Source organism: Hylobates moloch, unplaced genomic scaffold (genome assembly GCF_009828535.3).
Source record: "Hylobates moloch isolate HMO894 unplaced genomic scaffold, HMol_V3 SCAFFOLD_11, whole genome shotgun sequence".
Lineage (NCBI taxonomy): Eukaryota > Metazoa > Chordata > Mammalia > Primates > Hylobatidae > Hylobates > Hylobates moloch.
Window position 1 is genome coordinate 38,378,387 of NW_026652286.1, and position 13,751 is coordinate 38,392,137.

At 45.6% G+C, this 13,751-nt stretch overlaps 1 protein-coding gene across 1 annotated transcript in view; it reads right to left on the reverse strand.

The window, feature by feature from the left end:
• IPO7 (importin 7) overlaps positions 1-5,804 on the reverse strand; it is a 67,744-nt gene extending 61,940 nt beyond the window's left edge. Inside the window, exon 1 of the mRNA XM_032165857.2 lies at positions 5,581-5,804. Coding sequence (XP_032021748.1) covers positions 5,581-5,664 — 84 coding nt within the window. The 5' untranslated portion in view covers positions 5,665-5,804. The remainder of the gene's footprint in view (positions 1-5,580) is intronic.
• Positions 5,805-13,751: the final 7,947 nt, after the last annotated feature.

Here is a 13,751-nt window from a genome sequence, read left to right on the forward strand (position 1 = left end):
ATATATATATATATATAATCATTATATACCATATTGAGCTTAGGAACTAAGAGTTTAAATGTCTCCTGGATAAACCCTCCAATTCCACTTACAGCATTTTTCTTGGCTGCAAATATAACAGGGGAGAGACTATCGATGCCGAGATCATATCCACCTTAGCCAAAATCAGATCTAATAGTTTCCTCATCCAAAACTTACATGTAGCTTTATTATAGTACTGAATACATGTATTGTAAGGGCCAGTGACGTGGTGATTATGGAGCTCTAGAAAGGCAGTGATCCACTTTGGGAGGCCGAGGCGGGCGGATCACGAGGTCAGGAGATCGAGACCACGGTGAAACCCCGTCTCTACCAAAAATACAAAAAATTAGCTGGGCGTGGTGGCGGGCGCCTGTAGTCCCAGCTACTTGGAGAGGCTGAGGCAGGAGAATGGCGTGAACCCAGGAGGTGGAGCTTGCAGTGAGCCGAGATTGCGCCACTGCACTCCAGCCTGGGCGACAGAGCGAGACTCCGTCTCAAAAAAAAAAAAAAGAAAGGCAGTGATCATAAATTTCTCTGCATCTAACTACTTAGCTCAGTGCCTAGCACACAGACATTTGCTGTTACATGAACCAGACTGGGAATTATCCTTTGGAATGAGTATTTCATAAAAACCTTCCTGGCATTATACTTAAAAATGCCGAGCTGGGGGCAGTGGCTCACGCCTGTAATCCCAGCACTTCGGGAGGCCGAGGCGGGCGGATCACGAGGTCAGGAGATCGAGACCACGATGAAACCCCGTCTCTACTAAAAATTCAAAAAAATTAGCTGGGTGTGGTGGCGGGCGCCTGTAGTCCCAGCTACTCAGGAGGCTGAGGCAGGAGAATAGCGTGAACCCGGGAAGCAGAGCTTGCAGTGAGCTGAGATCGCGCCACTGCACTCCAGCCTGGGCGACAGAGTGAGACTCCGTCTCAAAAAAAAAAAAAAATGCCGGCTGGTGTGGTGGCTCATGCCTGTAATCTCAGCACTTTGGGAGGCCAAGGTGGGTGGATCACTTGAGGTCAGGAGTTCGAGACCAGCCTGGGCAACGTGGCGAAACCCCGTCTCTACTAAAAATACAAAAATTAGCCAGATGTGGTGGCACACACCTGTAGTCTCAGTTACTCAAGAGGCTGAGGACTGAGAATCGCTTGAATCTGGGATTGGAGGCTGCAGTGAGCCAAGATCATGCCACTGCACTCTAGCCTGGGCAACAGAGTGAGACCCTGCCACAAAAATAATAATAATAGCCGGGCGCGGTGGCTCACGCTTGTAATCCCAGCACTTTGGGAGGCCAAGGCGGGTGGATCACGAGGTCAGGAGATCGAGACCACGGTGAAACCCCGTCTCTACTAAAAATACCAAAAAATTAGCCGGGCGTGGTGGCGGGCGCCTGTAGTCCCAGCTACTCGGAGAGGCTGAGGCAGGAGAATGGCGTGAACCCGGGAGGCGGAGCTTGCAGTGAGCCGAGATCGCGCCACTGCACTCCAGCCTGGGTGATAGAGCAAGACTCCATCTCAAAAAAAAATAATAATAAAAAATAAAAATAATAATAATAATAATAATAAATTTTAAAAAATAAATAAAAGAGCTAAAGCCTATATTGTTATTTATTAATATTATAACAGGAAGTCAGTCATAAAGCCTATTACTGGCAAATCAAGGAATAACAATAACAAAAAATAACAATTCATGACCTCATGAAACTTAAAATTATAGTGGGGAGAACAAAAGTAAGTAAAATTAGGCCAGGCGTGGTAGCACATGTCTGCAGTCCCAGCCACCTGGGAGGCTCAGACGGGAGGAGGCTGCTTGAGGCCAAGAGTTCTAGGCTGTAGTGTACTATGTAGTGCAGCAGAGCCCACTGCACACCAGCCTGGGCAACACATCAAGGCCTTGACTCTGAAAAAATTAAAAATAAGCCTGGGCAACACGGTGAAACCTTATCTCTACAAAAAATACAAAAATTAGTTGGGCATAGTGGCACATCCCCATAGTCTCAGCTACCTGGGAGGCTGAAGTGGGAGTGTTGCTTGAGCCTGAGAGGGAGAGGCTGCAGTGAGCCATGAAGGTACCACTGCACTCCAGCCTGGGTGACAGAGCAAGACCCTGTCTCAAAAAATAAATATAAATAAATAGGCTGGGCATGGTGGCTCATTCCTGATTGCGCCACTGCACTCCAGCCTGGGCAACAAGAGCAAGACTCCGTCTCAAAAAAAAAAAAAAAAATTTATTTATTTTTTATTTTTATTTTTATTTTTTGAGATGGAGTTTTGCTCTTGTTGCTCAGGTTGGAATGCAATGGCACGATCTTGGCTCACCGCAACCTCCACCTCCCGGGTTCAAGCAATTCTCCTGCCTCAGCCTCCCTAGTAGCTGGGATTACAGGCATGCGCCACCACGCCCAGCTAATTTAGTATTTTTAGTAGAGACAGGGTTTCTCCATGTTGGTCAGGCTGGTCTCGAACTCCCGACTCTGGTGATCTGCCCGCCTCAGCCTCCCAAAGTGCTGGGATTACAGGCATGAGCTACCATGCCCGGCCAATTTTTAAAATTTAATTAATTAATTAATTTTTTTGAGATGGAGTCTCACTCTGTTGCCCAGGCTGGAGTGCAGTGGCACGATCTCAGCTCACCGCAACCTCCGCCTACTGGGTTCAAGCGATTCTCCTGCCTCAGCCTCCTGAGTAGCTGGGATTACAAGCATGCGCGACCACGCCCAGCTAATTTTGTATTCTTAGTAGAGAGGGGGTTTCTCCATATTGGTCAGGCTGGTCTCAAACTCCCAACCTCAAGTGATCAGTCTGCCTTAGCCTCATAAAATGCTGGGATTACAGGCGTGAGCCACCGTGCCTGGCCAAATAAAATTAATTTTAAAAATAAGCCAAATATGTATGACAAATCAGTGCTATAGAGAAAAACAAGTCAAAGGAGATAGGGAGTATGATGGTCAAGGAACTCCTCAGTGCTAAGGAGACATTTGGACAGGGATGGAAGGAAATGAGAGAACAAGTTAGGGGGATAACTATGTGAAAGGAGTTCCAAGGAGTTAAGTGCAAAGACTGAGGCAGAAGGGCTATTTTGTTTTGACACTATCTACACTATAAACACTTTAATAACATTTACAAATTTTACATTGAGTCAGTGATTATTTCACTTAGTGAAGAGATTCATTCAAATGTCAATGATCTTTTTCTTTGGTTCTAAATAAACCAAAACACAGCTTCACTGGAATGAGAGACATCATAGAATAATTTGTTCTTCTATCTTCTCCAAAGCAAGAGCCTTTCAGAAATGTTACTTCCTCATTCTTAACGATATTCAAGACTTATCTGAGATCTGTCTCCCAAATCAATGTTCTGCCACAAGAAAGTCAAAGCAAAAAATATTTAAATGGAAGAAGGGAGAGGGAGAAGCAGTGTATTAAAATGGAATGAAAGTAAATATACTAATAGAAAATTTACCTGAGGAAGAATATTTAAAAATCTAGGTGTTATAATTGAAATAAATGTATGAAATGTAAATAGCTAAGGATTACAAAAATAAAGGCCATGTAATAAATTTTCTTTGACAGATTAGTGGTGTTCACTGTTTGACAGTATTCCAAAACAGTAGTTTAACGGTTAAGTAAAAAAGGCTTTGAATACTATTTTGATCATTTGTTTATCTTCCAAAAACTAGCTTGTGAAATACCCTAGGTTTCTATTACAAGATGTTAGTGCATATACTAGACATGCAATGTCTATTTGAGGAATAAATGAATTTCAGATTTTCAGGAAGTATTATTTCCCCAATTTTTGTAGAAGCAAACCAACTCTTTCAAGTACTCACTTTTAAAATTAATAATTACACGCAAGTATAATTAGTCAAAATAATACGCGATTAGAGCAAAGTCATGGTAGAAATGACCATGACTAAACTTTTAGCTTTTCTAGGCTTGTAACTGCATTACTATTTAATAAGCAAAATAATTTTCAACTTAACCCATGTCTATCACAAAGCAAATCAAAACAAAAAGTGATCCATTGCTCCTTCCATAGTTTTGTAATGGTTCAAAATGGTAATACGGTTCAACTCACTATTTTATATCCAAAAAAATCTAAGCTCCTCCCAAGGTGACTCTGAGTCTAAAAATTTGAACATGTCATCATCACTTCGTGTGGTATAATAATGATCTCATTTACATATAAAATAGATTTAACATTCTGAAATAATTTTACATTTAATTTGTGTAAACTCTGTAGGTAGTCTTCTTGAACTGTAAGTTCCGTGAGGGCAGGGACCTCTAGTGCAGCCCTTTACACTGAAAAAGTCCAATTAGTAATATTTCTGCTGTTTCTGGTAAGTCAATATAAACAATGTTTTAAAATTATTTACTTGCCAACTAAAAGACGCATAAAATAGTTGAATTTCTATTTTAAAGTGTGATTTCTTTTTCAGTTAAAAAATGTACACTAAAGTTCAGTAAAGCTGGCAGATTCAGCAGCATGCTAAAGAACAGTTACTAACTGGCAGAAAAGTTACATCAGCCCTTTTAAGAAGACTTTAAAATACTGATCATTAATATGCAGAACTGCAAAAGTTTAGAAACAAAGAATGACACTGGAGATAGTAGAATAAATATTCATGCAATTAAGCTGTTTTCCAAGGAGCGGTCTCCCCAAAATATGGGGAAAAAAAAAACAGCCTTCAGAGAATGCAATATCTGAACTGATAAAGAGCTCGGCACATTCCAAGGCACTCAGACTTAACATTATCTCACCTGTCTGTCACAGCAACTCTGGCGTAATTTTATGAATGGGAAAAAGTCAGGATCAAGAGGTTAAGCGACTGGCCCAAGGTCACTCAAGGAATCAATGGTGCAGCTATACCTAGAAGGGTGCACTTCACCTGATCCTTTCCACTACATAAGCCAGCTCCCCGACTGAAGCATTATGACAGCGGAAGAGCAGGGATCAGACTCTGTGAGTGTCCCGCACTACCCCTGTCCTGCCAAGGAGGCGCGGGCTTGCCTTTGAAAGCCTTCCCTAGCAACTCAGCCAGAGAGGAGGAAGTTGTGCCCGAGGCAGGCCACTGATCAGCCCAGCCAAGTGACAAGGATGACAGGCGCAGCCCCCAAAGGACCAGAGGGCATCCCCAGCAGCCCTTCCAAACCCTGCGACGGCGAGACTGGTCTCAGAAACATCTGAAAAACCTCCCAGTAAGTTTCGCCCCCTTCTGGGCGTGAGGAACGAGCTGGGAATGAGCCAGAGGGCGGCCGGCCACCCGAGCCGGCCATGTGTCCAACCCGTCACGCCCGCCTCGCCTCAGCCGGCTCCTCATGCCTAGACCGCAGCCAGAGGCCCAGCTCAGGATCCGAAACACAGGCAGCCTTGGCTGCAGCCACCACCACCACACCACACCGAGGCGCCCCGGCGTGCAAGTCGCCGTCAGATGTCTGCCCCACCCTCCTGTTGGGGCCCTCAACGACGTCGTCCGCGCCTCCGGCCAGGCCCCGGGGGCTCGGCCTGCCACTTCTGTCTGCCCGCCTGCCCGCCGCCACCGCTAGCCGGGCGTCCTTACTTCATTGAGCTGGCGCTCCGCGGCCTCACGCAGGGCTGGGTCCATGGTGCCCCGCAGGGCCTCGATAATGGTGTTGGGGTCCATCGCAGCGCGGACTCGGTCAAACCCGGGGTTCGGGTGCTACTGGGCCAGGAATAGCGCCACTCACTGCGCACATGGACCCGCCGCGCTCCGCAGCGGCAACCGGCGCGAAAGGAAAGAGAAGCGCCAAGGCCCCGGATAGAACCTCTTCGCCTCGGCGTGGAGGCGGGAGATGCTCCGGCGACTTCCTGTGGGCGCGCCTGCGGAGCACTTTGGGAGATGTAGTCGACAAACACAGTCCGCAGCCCACGTGGCTGCCTGAGCTGTCGTTCCTACAGACAAGTCTTTCTATTCAAAAACGAAAAATGTTCAAATTCCACAAAAAGAAAAGTAAAACAATCAGTTACAAAAGGTTTCACGTACTATATCCACAGTGATCATAAAGGGAATCAGATACAGTGTGTGGCGCAATCTATTGCTAATGGCTGCGTAATTGAAGGAAACTTTCTGAAAAACAATTTGAGATGTGTTTCTGATTGCCATTAAAATATTTAAACTGCCGGGCGCGGTGGCTCACGCCTGTAATCCCAGCACTTTGGGAGGCCAAGGCGGGCGGATCACGAGATCAGGAGATCGAGAGCATCCTGGCTAACACGGCGAAACCCCGTTTCTACTAAAAATACAAAAAATTAGCCGTGGTGGCACGCGCCTGTAGTCCCAGCTGCTTAGGGAGGCTGAGGCAGGAGAATCGCTTGAACCCGGGAGGCGGAGGTTGCAGTGAGCCGAGATCGTGCCATTGCACTCCAGCTTGGGCAACAAGAGCGAAACTCCGTCTCAAAAAAACAAAACAAAACAAAACAAAATGTTTAAACTCTGACCCAGTAATTCCACTTATGAGACTTTATCCTAAGTCAATAGCACGGAAGATTAAATGAGCTTTATGTGTGAAAAGTTTTTATCACATTACATATTAGTAATTACCAAATACTGAAATCATGGCTTTTTATTGAGTATCCAAATTTTAGTTGGGACTTCATATAAATCACCTCTTAATGCAGAGTAAAAGCATAATCCCTATTAAAATACACCTTCCTGCCAGGCGCGGTGGCTCACGCCTGTAATCCCAGCACTTTGGGAGGCCAAGGCGGGTGGATCACAAGGTCAGGAGATTGAGACCATTCTAGCCAACACGGTGAAACCCCGTCTCTACTAAAAATACAAAAAAAAAGCCGGGCGTGGTGGCGGGTGCCTGTAGTCCCAGCTACTCTGAGGCAGGAGAACGGCGTGAATCCAGGAGGTGGAGCTTGCAGTGAGCAGAGATCATGCCACTGCACTCCAGCCTGGGTGACAGAACGAGAATCCATCTCAAAAATAAATAAATAAATAAATAAATAAATAGAAAATACACCTTCCTAGCTGGGCGTAATCCACCTGTTGAGGCAGGAGGATTGCTTGAGACGAGGAGTTCAAGGTGGCAGCCTCTTAAGATCATGCCTGTGAGTAGCAACTACACTACAGCCTGGGCTACATAGTGAGACCCCATCTCTAAAAAAACAGGGAGGTGGGGGAGAAAGAAAGAAAGAAAAAGTCCTCTTTTATAACAGCCAAGAAAAAGTTTGTTTCAGAAAGGTTAAATAACTTACCCAAGGTCACGTAGTAAGAGGTTCAACTAAGATTTCAAACCTAAGATCTTTGTTTTCAAACTTTCCATTGTTACCACTAAATCACTCTGCCTCTGAAGAGAAATGTTGAACAATATAGGACTGGTTAAGCAAACAGCATGAATCCAGTAAATTAAATATTTCGCAGCCATTAAAAAGTATAACAAAAAAGTATTTATGTAAGGATATAGCTTTGTAACATGGACAAAGACTGAAAAGCAAGGTTGGCAAATGAAAATAATTTATTTTCTATTAATAGGATGGTGAGATTTGGAGTAATTTCCTTTCATATCTGTTATTATTGTAACAGTTATATAAGGCCGGGCGCGGTGGCTCACGCTTGTAATCCTAGCACTTTGGGAGGCTGAGGCGGGCGGATCACGAGGTCAGGAGATCGAGACCACGGTGAAACCCCGTCTCTACTAAAAATACAAAAAATTAGCCGGGCGTGGTGGCGGGCGCCTGTGGTCCCAGCTACTTGGAGGGCTGAGGCAGGAGAATGGCGTGAACCCGGGAGGCGGAGCTTGCAGTGAGCCGAGATTGCGGCACTGCACTCCAGCCTGGGCGACAGAGCGAGACTCCGTCTTAAAAAAAAAAAAAAAAAAAACAGTTATATAAGCGGATATACTTAAAATTAATTATAAGCTTTCAAATACAATGTGTTAAATGGTCACTTATTGTTTTTAGTTTACAAAAAAAAGGAGAAGGAAAGGCGCACGAAAGCCTTTCCCTGGAGTGGTGGGTTTTGCAATGTTACTACCTTGTATATGCCAGCCACTGTGCCTGGAAGTAAGACAGAATTATTCCTAACTTAGGCCGGGCGTGGTGGCTCACAACGGTAACCACAGCAATTTGAGAGGCTGAGGTGGGTGGGATCACCTGAGGTCAAGAGTTCAAGACCAGCCTGGCCAACATGGCAAAACCCCACCTCTACTAAAAATACAAAAATTGCCCGGCCCAGTGGCTCACGCCTGTAATCCCAGCACTTTGGGAGGCCAAGGCAGGCAGATTACGAGGTCAGGAGATAGAGATCATCCTGGCTAACACGGTGAAACCCCGTCTCTACTAAAATACAAAAAAATTAGCCGGGCGTTGTGGCAGGCGCCTGTAGTCCCAGCTACTCGGGAGGCTGAGGCATAACCCGGGAGGCGGAGTTTGCAGTGAGCCGAGATCGCGCCACTGCACTCCAGCCTGGGCCACTGAGCAAGACTCTGTCTCAAAAAAAAAAAATTAGCCAGGCATGGTGGTGCTCACCGGTAATCCCAGATACTCAGGAGGCTGAGGCAGGAGAATCACCTGGACCAGGGAGGCAGAGGTTGCAGTGAGCTGAGATTGCGCCAGTGCACTCCAGCCTGAGCAACAGAGTAAGACTCCGTCTCAAAAAAAAATTTACAAATGAAGAACCCAAGGCTCAGGCTACTTAAATTGTGAAGAGTCAGAAAGTTTTCACAATAATAACCTGTAAAAAGTGTAATAGTGTTACAAATACAATCTGTTTAAGAATTTTCCTCTCCCTGAATTGTTTGAACCAGGAAGGCAGAGGTTGCAGTGAGCTGAGATCGTGCCATTGCACTCCAGCCTGCGCAACAAGAGTGAAACTCCGTCTCAGAAATAAAAAGAATTTTCCTCTCCCTGCTCCACTGCCCAAAGTGAGGGCCTTGAAAACAGTCTTATGTTCTATTCACCTTTGTATCCTCACCTCCTACCACAGAGTTAGAATGTATAAGAGGAGTTTAAAAATTCTTTAGTGAATAAATGAAGAAAGGAATTAATAAACTAGTAATGACTTACAGGTGGCTGAGCCAGAATTGAAGCTTCATTCTTCATGATTCAAAAGCTAGTCCTCTTTCTAATATTATATGCTTATTTTAGATTCCAGAATTGACTTGTTTATCATGAAATTGTGAAGATTTTAGCAGAGTACAATGTATATGAAAGAACCTGGCACATAGAAGGTAGTCCAAAAATGTTAATTTCCTCTCCCTAAAACTGAAAGGGAAAAGAAGTGGTGGTGAAAAATATGGTTTTAAGCTGTAGTGCTTAACAGGGAGCCAATGAGGCTTGCAGATCTACAGCTGGCATGGGGCCTGTGTCTCATCCTTCATAGAGAACAGAGCACAATGGGTACAAGATCCTGTCTGGGGAGCCAGCATTGTATCCACAGAAGGAGCTTGGCCCCAGGGACCATTCAGGAGCTAGTTGGTAGAGTGATTAGCACACTCAACCTATTTGTAGATTTTAGTTTTATTTTGTCAAGCTAGTGACACAGAGAATGTGACCTATGTGACTGGAAATTTCACTGTGAACTCCTCTAGGGCAGAGACCACATCCACCTTTTTGGGGTAGACACAGAAATGAATGAGTGCTCAATAAATAAGTATGAGAGGACTAATGAAAAAAGTGGTTTGTTAAGCCACTCTAAACACAATTACATAACCTTATGGTGTCTCATAATCCCAATCCCCAGCACAGCAGCCAACATAGGTATCTAAGCCTCCTTAGGCAAGGTGAAGATTGACAATTCAGAAAAGCATAAACCATAGTCTCAGAGTTATTTTGAGGTAGAATGAAATTAGACAAAAATTAAGAAGAGATGCGGCCGGGCACAGTGGCTCCTCATGCCTGTAATTTCAGCACTTTGGCAGGCCGAGTCTGGCAGATCACGAGGTCGGAGAGATCGAGACCACCCTGGCCAACATGATGCAACCGCATCTCTACTAAAAATACAAAACTCAGCTAGACGTGGTGGCATGCACCTGTAGTCCCAGCTACTCGGTAGGCTGAAGCAGAAGAATTGCTTGAACCCAGGAGGTGGAGGTTGGTTGTAGTGAGCCGAGATAATACCACTGCACTCCAGCCTGGCAACAGAGTGAGATCCATCTCAAAAAAAAAAAAAAAAAAAGAAGAAGAAGAAGAAGAGCTGGGCCTGACTCGGTGGCTCACACCTTTAATCCCAGCACTTTGCGGCCGGGCGCGGTGGCTCACGCTTGTAATCCCAGCACTTTGGGAGGCCGAGGCGGGTGGATCATGAGGTCAGGAGATCGAGACCACGGTGAAACCCTGTCTCTACTAAAAATACAAAAAAATTAGCCGGGCGTGGTGGCGGGCGCCTGTAGTCCCAGCTACTCGGAGAGGCTGAGGCAGGAGAATGGCATGAACCCGGGAGGCAGAGCTTGCAGTGAGCGGACATCGCGCCACTGCACTCCAGCCTGGGTGACAGAGCGAGACTCCCTCTCAAAGGCCTCCCAAAGTGCTGGGATTACAGGCGTGAGCCACCGCGCCTGGCAGGAAGGTGTATTTTAATAGGGATTATGCTTTTACTCTGCATTAAGAGGTGATTTATATGAAGTCCCAACTAAAATTTGGATACTCAATAAAAAGCCATGATTTCGCCGGGCGCGGTGGCTCACGCCTGTAATCCCAGCACTTTGGGAGGCCGAGGCGGGCGGATCACGAGGTCAGAAGATCGAGACCATCCTGGCTAACACGGTGAAACCCCGTCTCTACTAAGAATACAAAAAATTAGCCGGGCGTGGTGGTGGGCGCCTGTAGTCCCAGCTACGCAGGAGGCTGAGGCAGGAGAATGGCGTGAACCCCGGGGGGCGGAGCCTGCAGTGAGCCGAGATCGCGCCACTGCACTCCAGCCTGGGTGAAAGAGCGAGACTCCGTCTCAAAAAAGGAAGAGGAGAAAAAAAAAAAAAAAAAGCACTTTGCGAGGCCAAGGCAGGTAGATCACCTGAGGTCAGGAGTTCAAGACCAGCCTGGCCAACATGGTGAAACTCCGTTTCTAGTAAAAATTAAAAAATTAGCCCAGCGTGGTGGTGCGTGCCTGTAATCCCAGCACTTGGGAGGCTGAGGTGGGAGAATCTCTTGAACCTGCTAGGCGGAGGCTGCAGTGACCTGAGATCGTACCACTGCACGCCAGGCTGGGAGACACATTGAGACTCTTGTCTCAAAAAAGAAAAAAAAAGATAGTTATACCATAAGGGAATGGAAAGAATTAGTGTTCCCTTTACAGGCCCCCATTGGGGCTTTTGTGGGTGAATGCCAATGACAAGACCCTTGATGATAATTGACACAGGAAAAGTTCCCTTGTCCCCCTCTCAGAGTCTGAGATGGCAGTGTGGCTCCCTTCTTCAGTGCCTCCGTGCTCAAACCTCTCAGGGAACATACAGACCGGTAAGTCTGTGGGGCTCTGAACCCACGGCAGTGTCTAGTGGTGAATGTTTACAGCTCCTAAAGCCCCAGTGGGTGTGTGTTATAGGATGCTCTTTTAGTTTTGCTCTTTTAGTTTTGCTGTCTATAGGTGGCTTGTGTTAACCAGCTCAATTAGACCCTCTACCTTGTCGCAAGGACAGAGGGCTTTCTGAATCCCCGTGTACCGGAAGAATGGGATCACACCTGGGCTTGGAGAATGAGCGCAAGGTTTTACTGAGTGGAGGTAGCTCTCAGCAAATGGGGGAAGTCAGAAAAGGATGGAGTGGGAAGGTTTTCCCCTGGAGTCGGGCCGCTAGCGGCCTGGGCTTTCCTCCAACTGCCCCAGCCAAACTCCGCCTCCTTCTGCTTCTGCCGGTCGGTGGCCTACCGGCATGCCAGTGCCTGTTAGCGCGACCCTCTTGATGTCCAGCCACCTGTGTGTTCCTTCACCGATGTGCTCCTCTCGACGTCCAGCTGCCTGTGTATTCCTCTGCTGATGTGTTCCTCCTGATGTACAGCCGCTTGTGTGTCCGCCTGCTACATCTCAGGGATTTCTACAGGCACAGGATGGGGGCGTGGCAGGTCAGGGTGGTCTTGGGAAATGCAAAATTTGGGCAGGAAATGCCTGTCCTCACGTAGGTCCATGGGGGTGGAGCCCTAGCCGGGGATCATGCCTTTTTCTTTTCTTTTCTTTCTTTTTTTTTTTTTGAGATGGAGGTTCTCTCTTGTTGCTCAGACTGGAGTGCAATGGCGTGATCTTGGCTCACCTCCACCTCCACCTCCCAGGTTCAAGCGATTACAGGTTGTGAGCCACTGTACCCAGCCGATTTTTCATTATATTTTTGAATAAACTAGTCCTCTTATTCATTTTTACGCCTTGGCAATATTTGTACTCTAAACAATTCAAAACACGGGGGGAAAAGGACAGACATTGATTCTGTTCTGAGGCATGTACACACTGTGTTGCCTCAAGGAAAACATTTCATCTCACTGTCCCTAATTTTATTTTCCATTCTGTAAAATGAGTAAATAGTCCTATCACAGGCTACGAAAGTTATTCTGAAGATCAAATAAAGTTTGAAAATCTTTTGCAAGTGTAAATTTCAGTAATGTAAATTGTTTTTGGTTGTCAGGAAAGGGCTAGGGAGAAGGAAGGTAAGAGGGCAAGGAAGAAGAGTAAAGTGAAGAAACAGAGACTTTCTGCAGAGCATTGTTCCCGGTAGCTGTGAGTCCTCACATTCAACAGTTTGATACTGTTTGTGAATAAAACAGTATATTCATAGGAAATATAGTCAATCTTGTATTGAACATAGTCACTGAAGACCATTTTCCTTTTTTTTTTTTTTTTTTTGAGAGACAGAGTCTTCTTATGTTTCCGACGCTAGCCTCAAACTCCTGGACTCATGAGATGCTCTGGCCTCAGCCTCCCAAGTAGCTGGGACTACAGGTGCACACCACTATGCCCAGATAATTTTAAAAATTTTTTGTGGCAACAGAGTCATATTTGCCCAGGCTGGTCTCAACCTTCTGGCCTCAAGCAATCCTCCTATCTCAGCCCCTCAAAGTGCTGGAATTATAGGTGTTACAAGCGTGAGCCACTGCCTCAGTACTTACTACCAGTAAGTACTTTCTTTTTCTGTCTTTTTTTTTTCACTCAGCATGTTTCTGAGATTATTTTCATGATGTTGAGTGAATCAGGAATTCCCTCCTTCTTGTTGGTAAATGGTAGTCCATTCAGTTGATATATAATTATCTATTCATCTGCTGAAGGATATTTGGGTGGTTGCCAGTTTTTAGCTAATGTAAATAAAATTGATATGTATATTTCTATATACAAGTCTTTGTGTGAATATATGCTTTCATTTCTCTGTTAAATAGCTAGGAGTGGAATGGCTGGTTTGCATTGTAAATATATATGTAAATTTGTAAGAAACTGTCAAACTGTTTCACAAATGGGTTGTACAATTTTATATTCCCACCAGCAATTTATGGGCATTCTGTTGTTCCACATCTTCACCAACAGTTGGAATTCTCAGGGTTTTTAAGTGTATCCAGTGGAGAGGATATGTAGTGTTACCTCATTATTCACAGTATGTAGTTGTCTGATGACTAATGATGTTGAGCATGTTTTCATGTGCTTTTTGCCATTTGTATCATCTTTTGTAAAGTATCTGTTTCAACCTTTTGCCCATTTAAAAACTAGATTGTTGGCTGGGCACAGTGGCTCATGCCTGTAATCCTAGCACTTTGGGAGGCCGAGGCGGGCAGATCACAAGGTCAGGAGATCGAGAC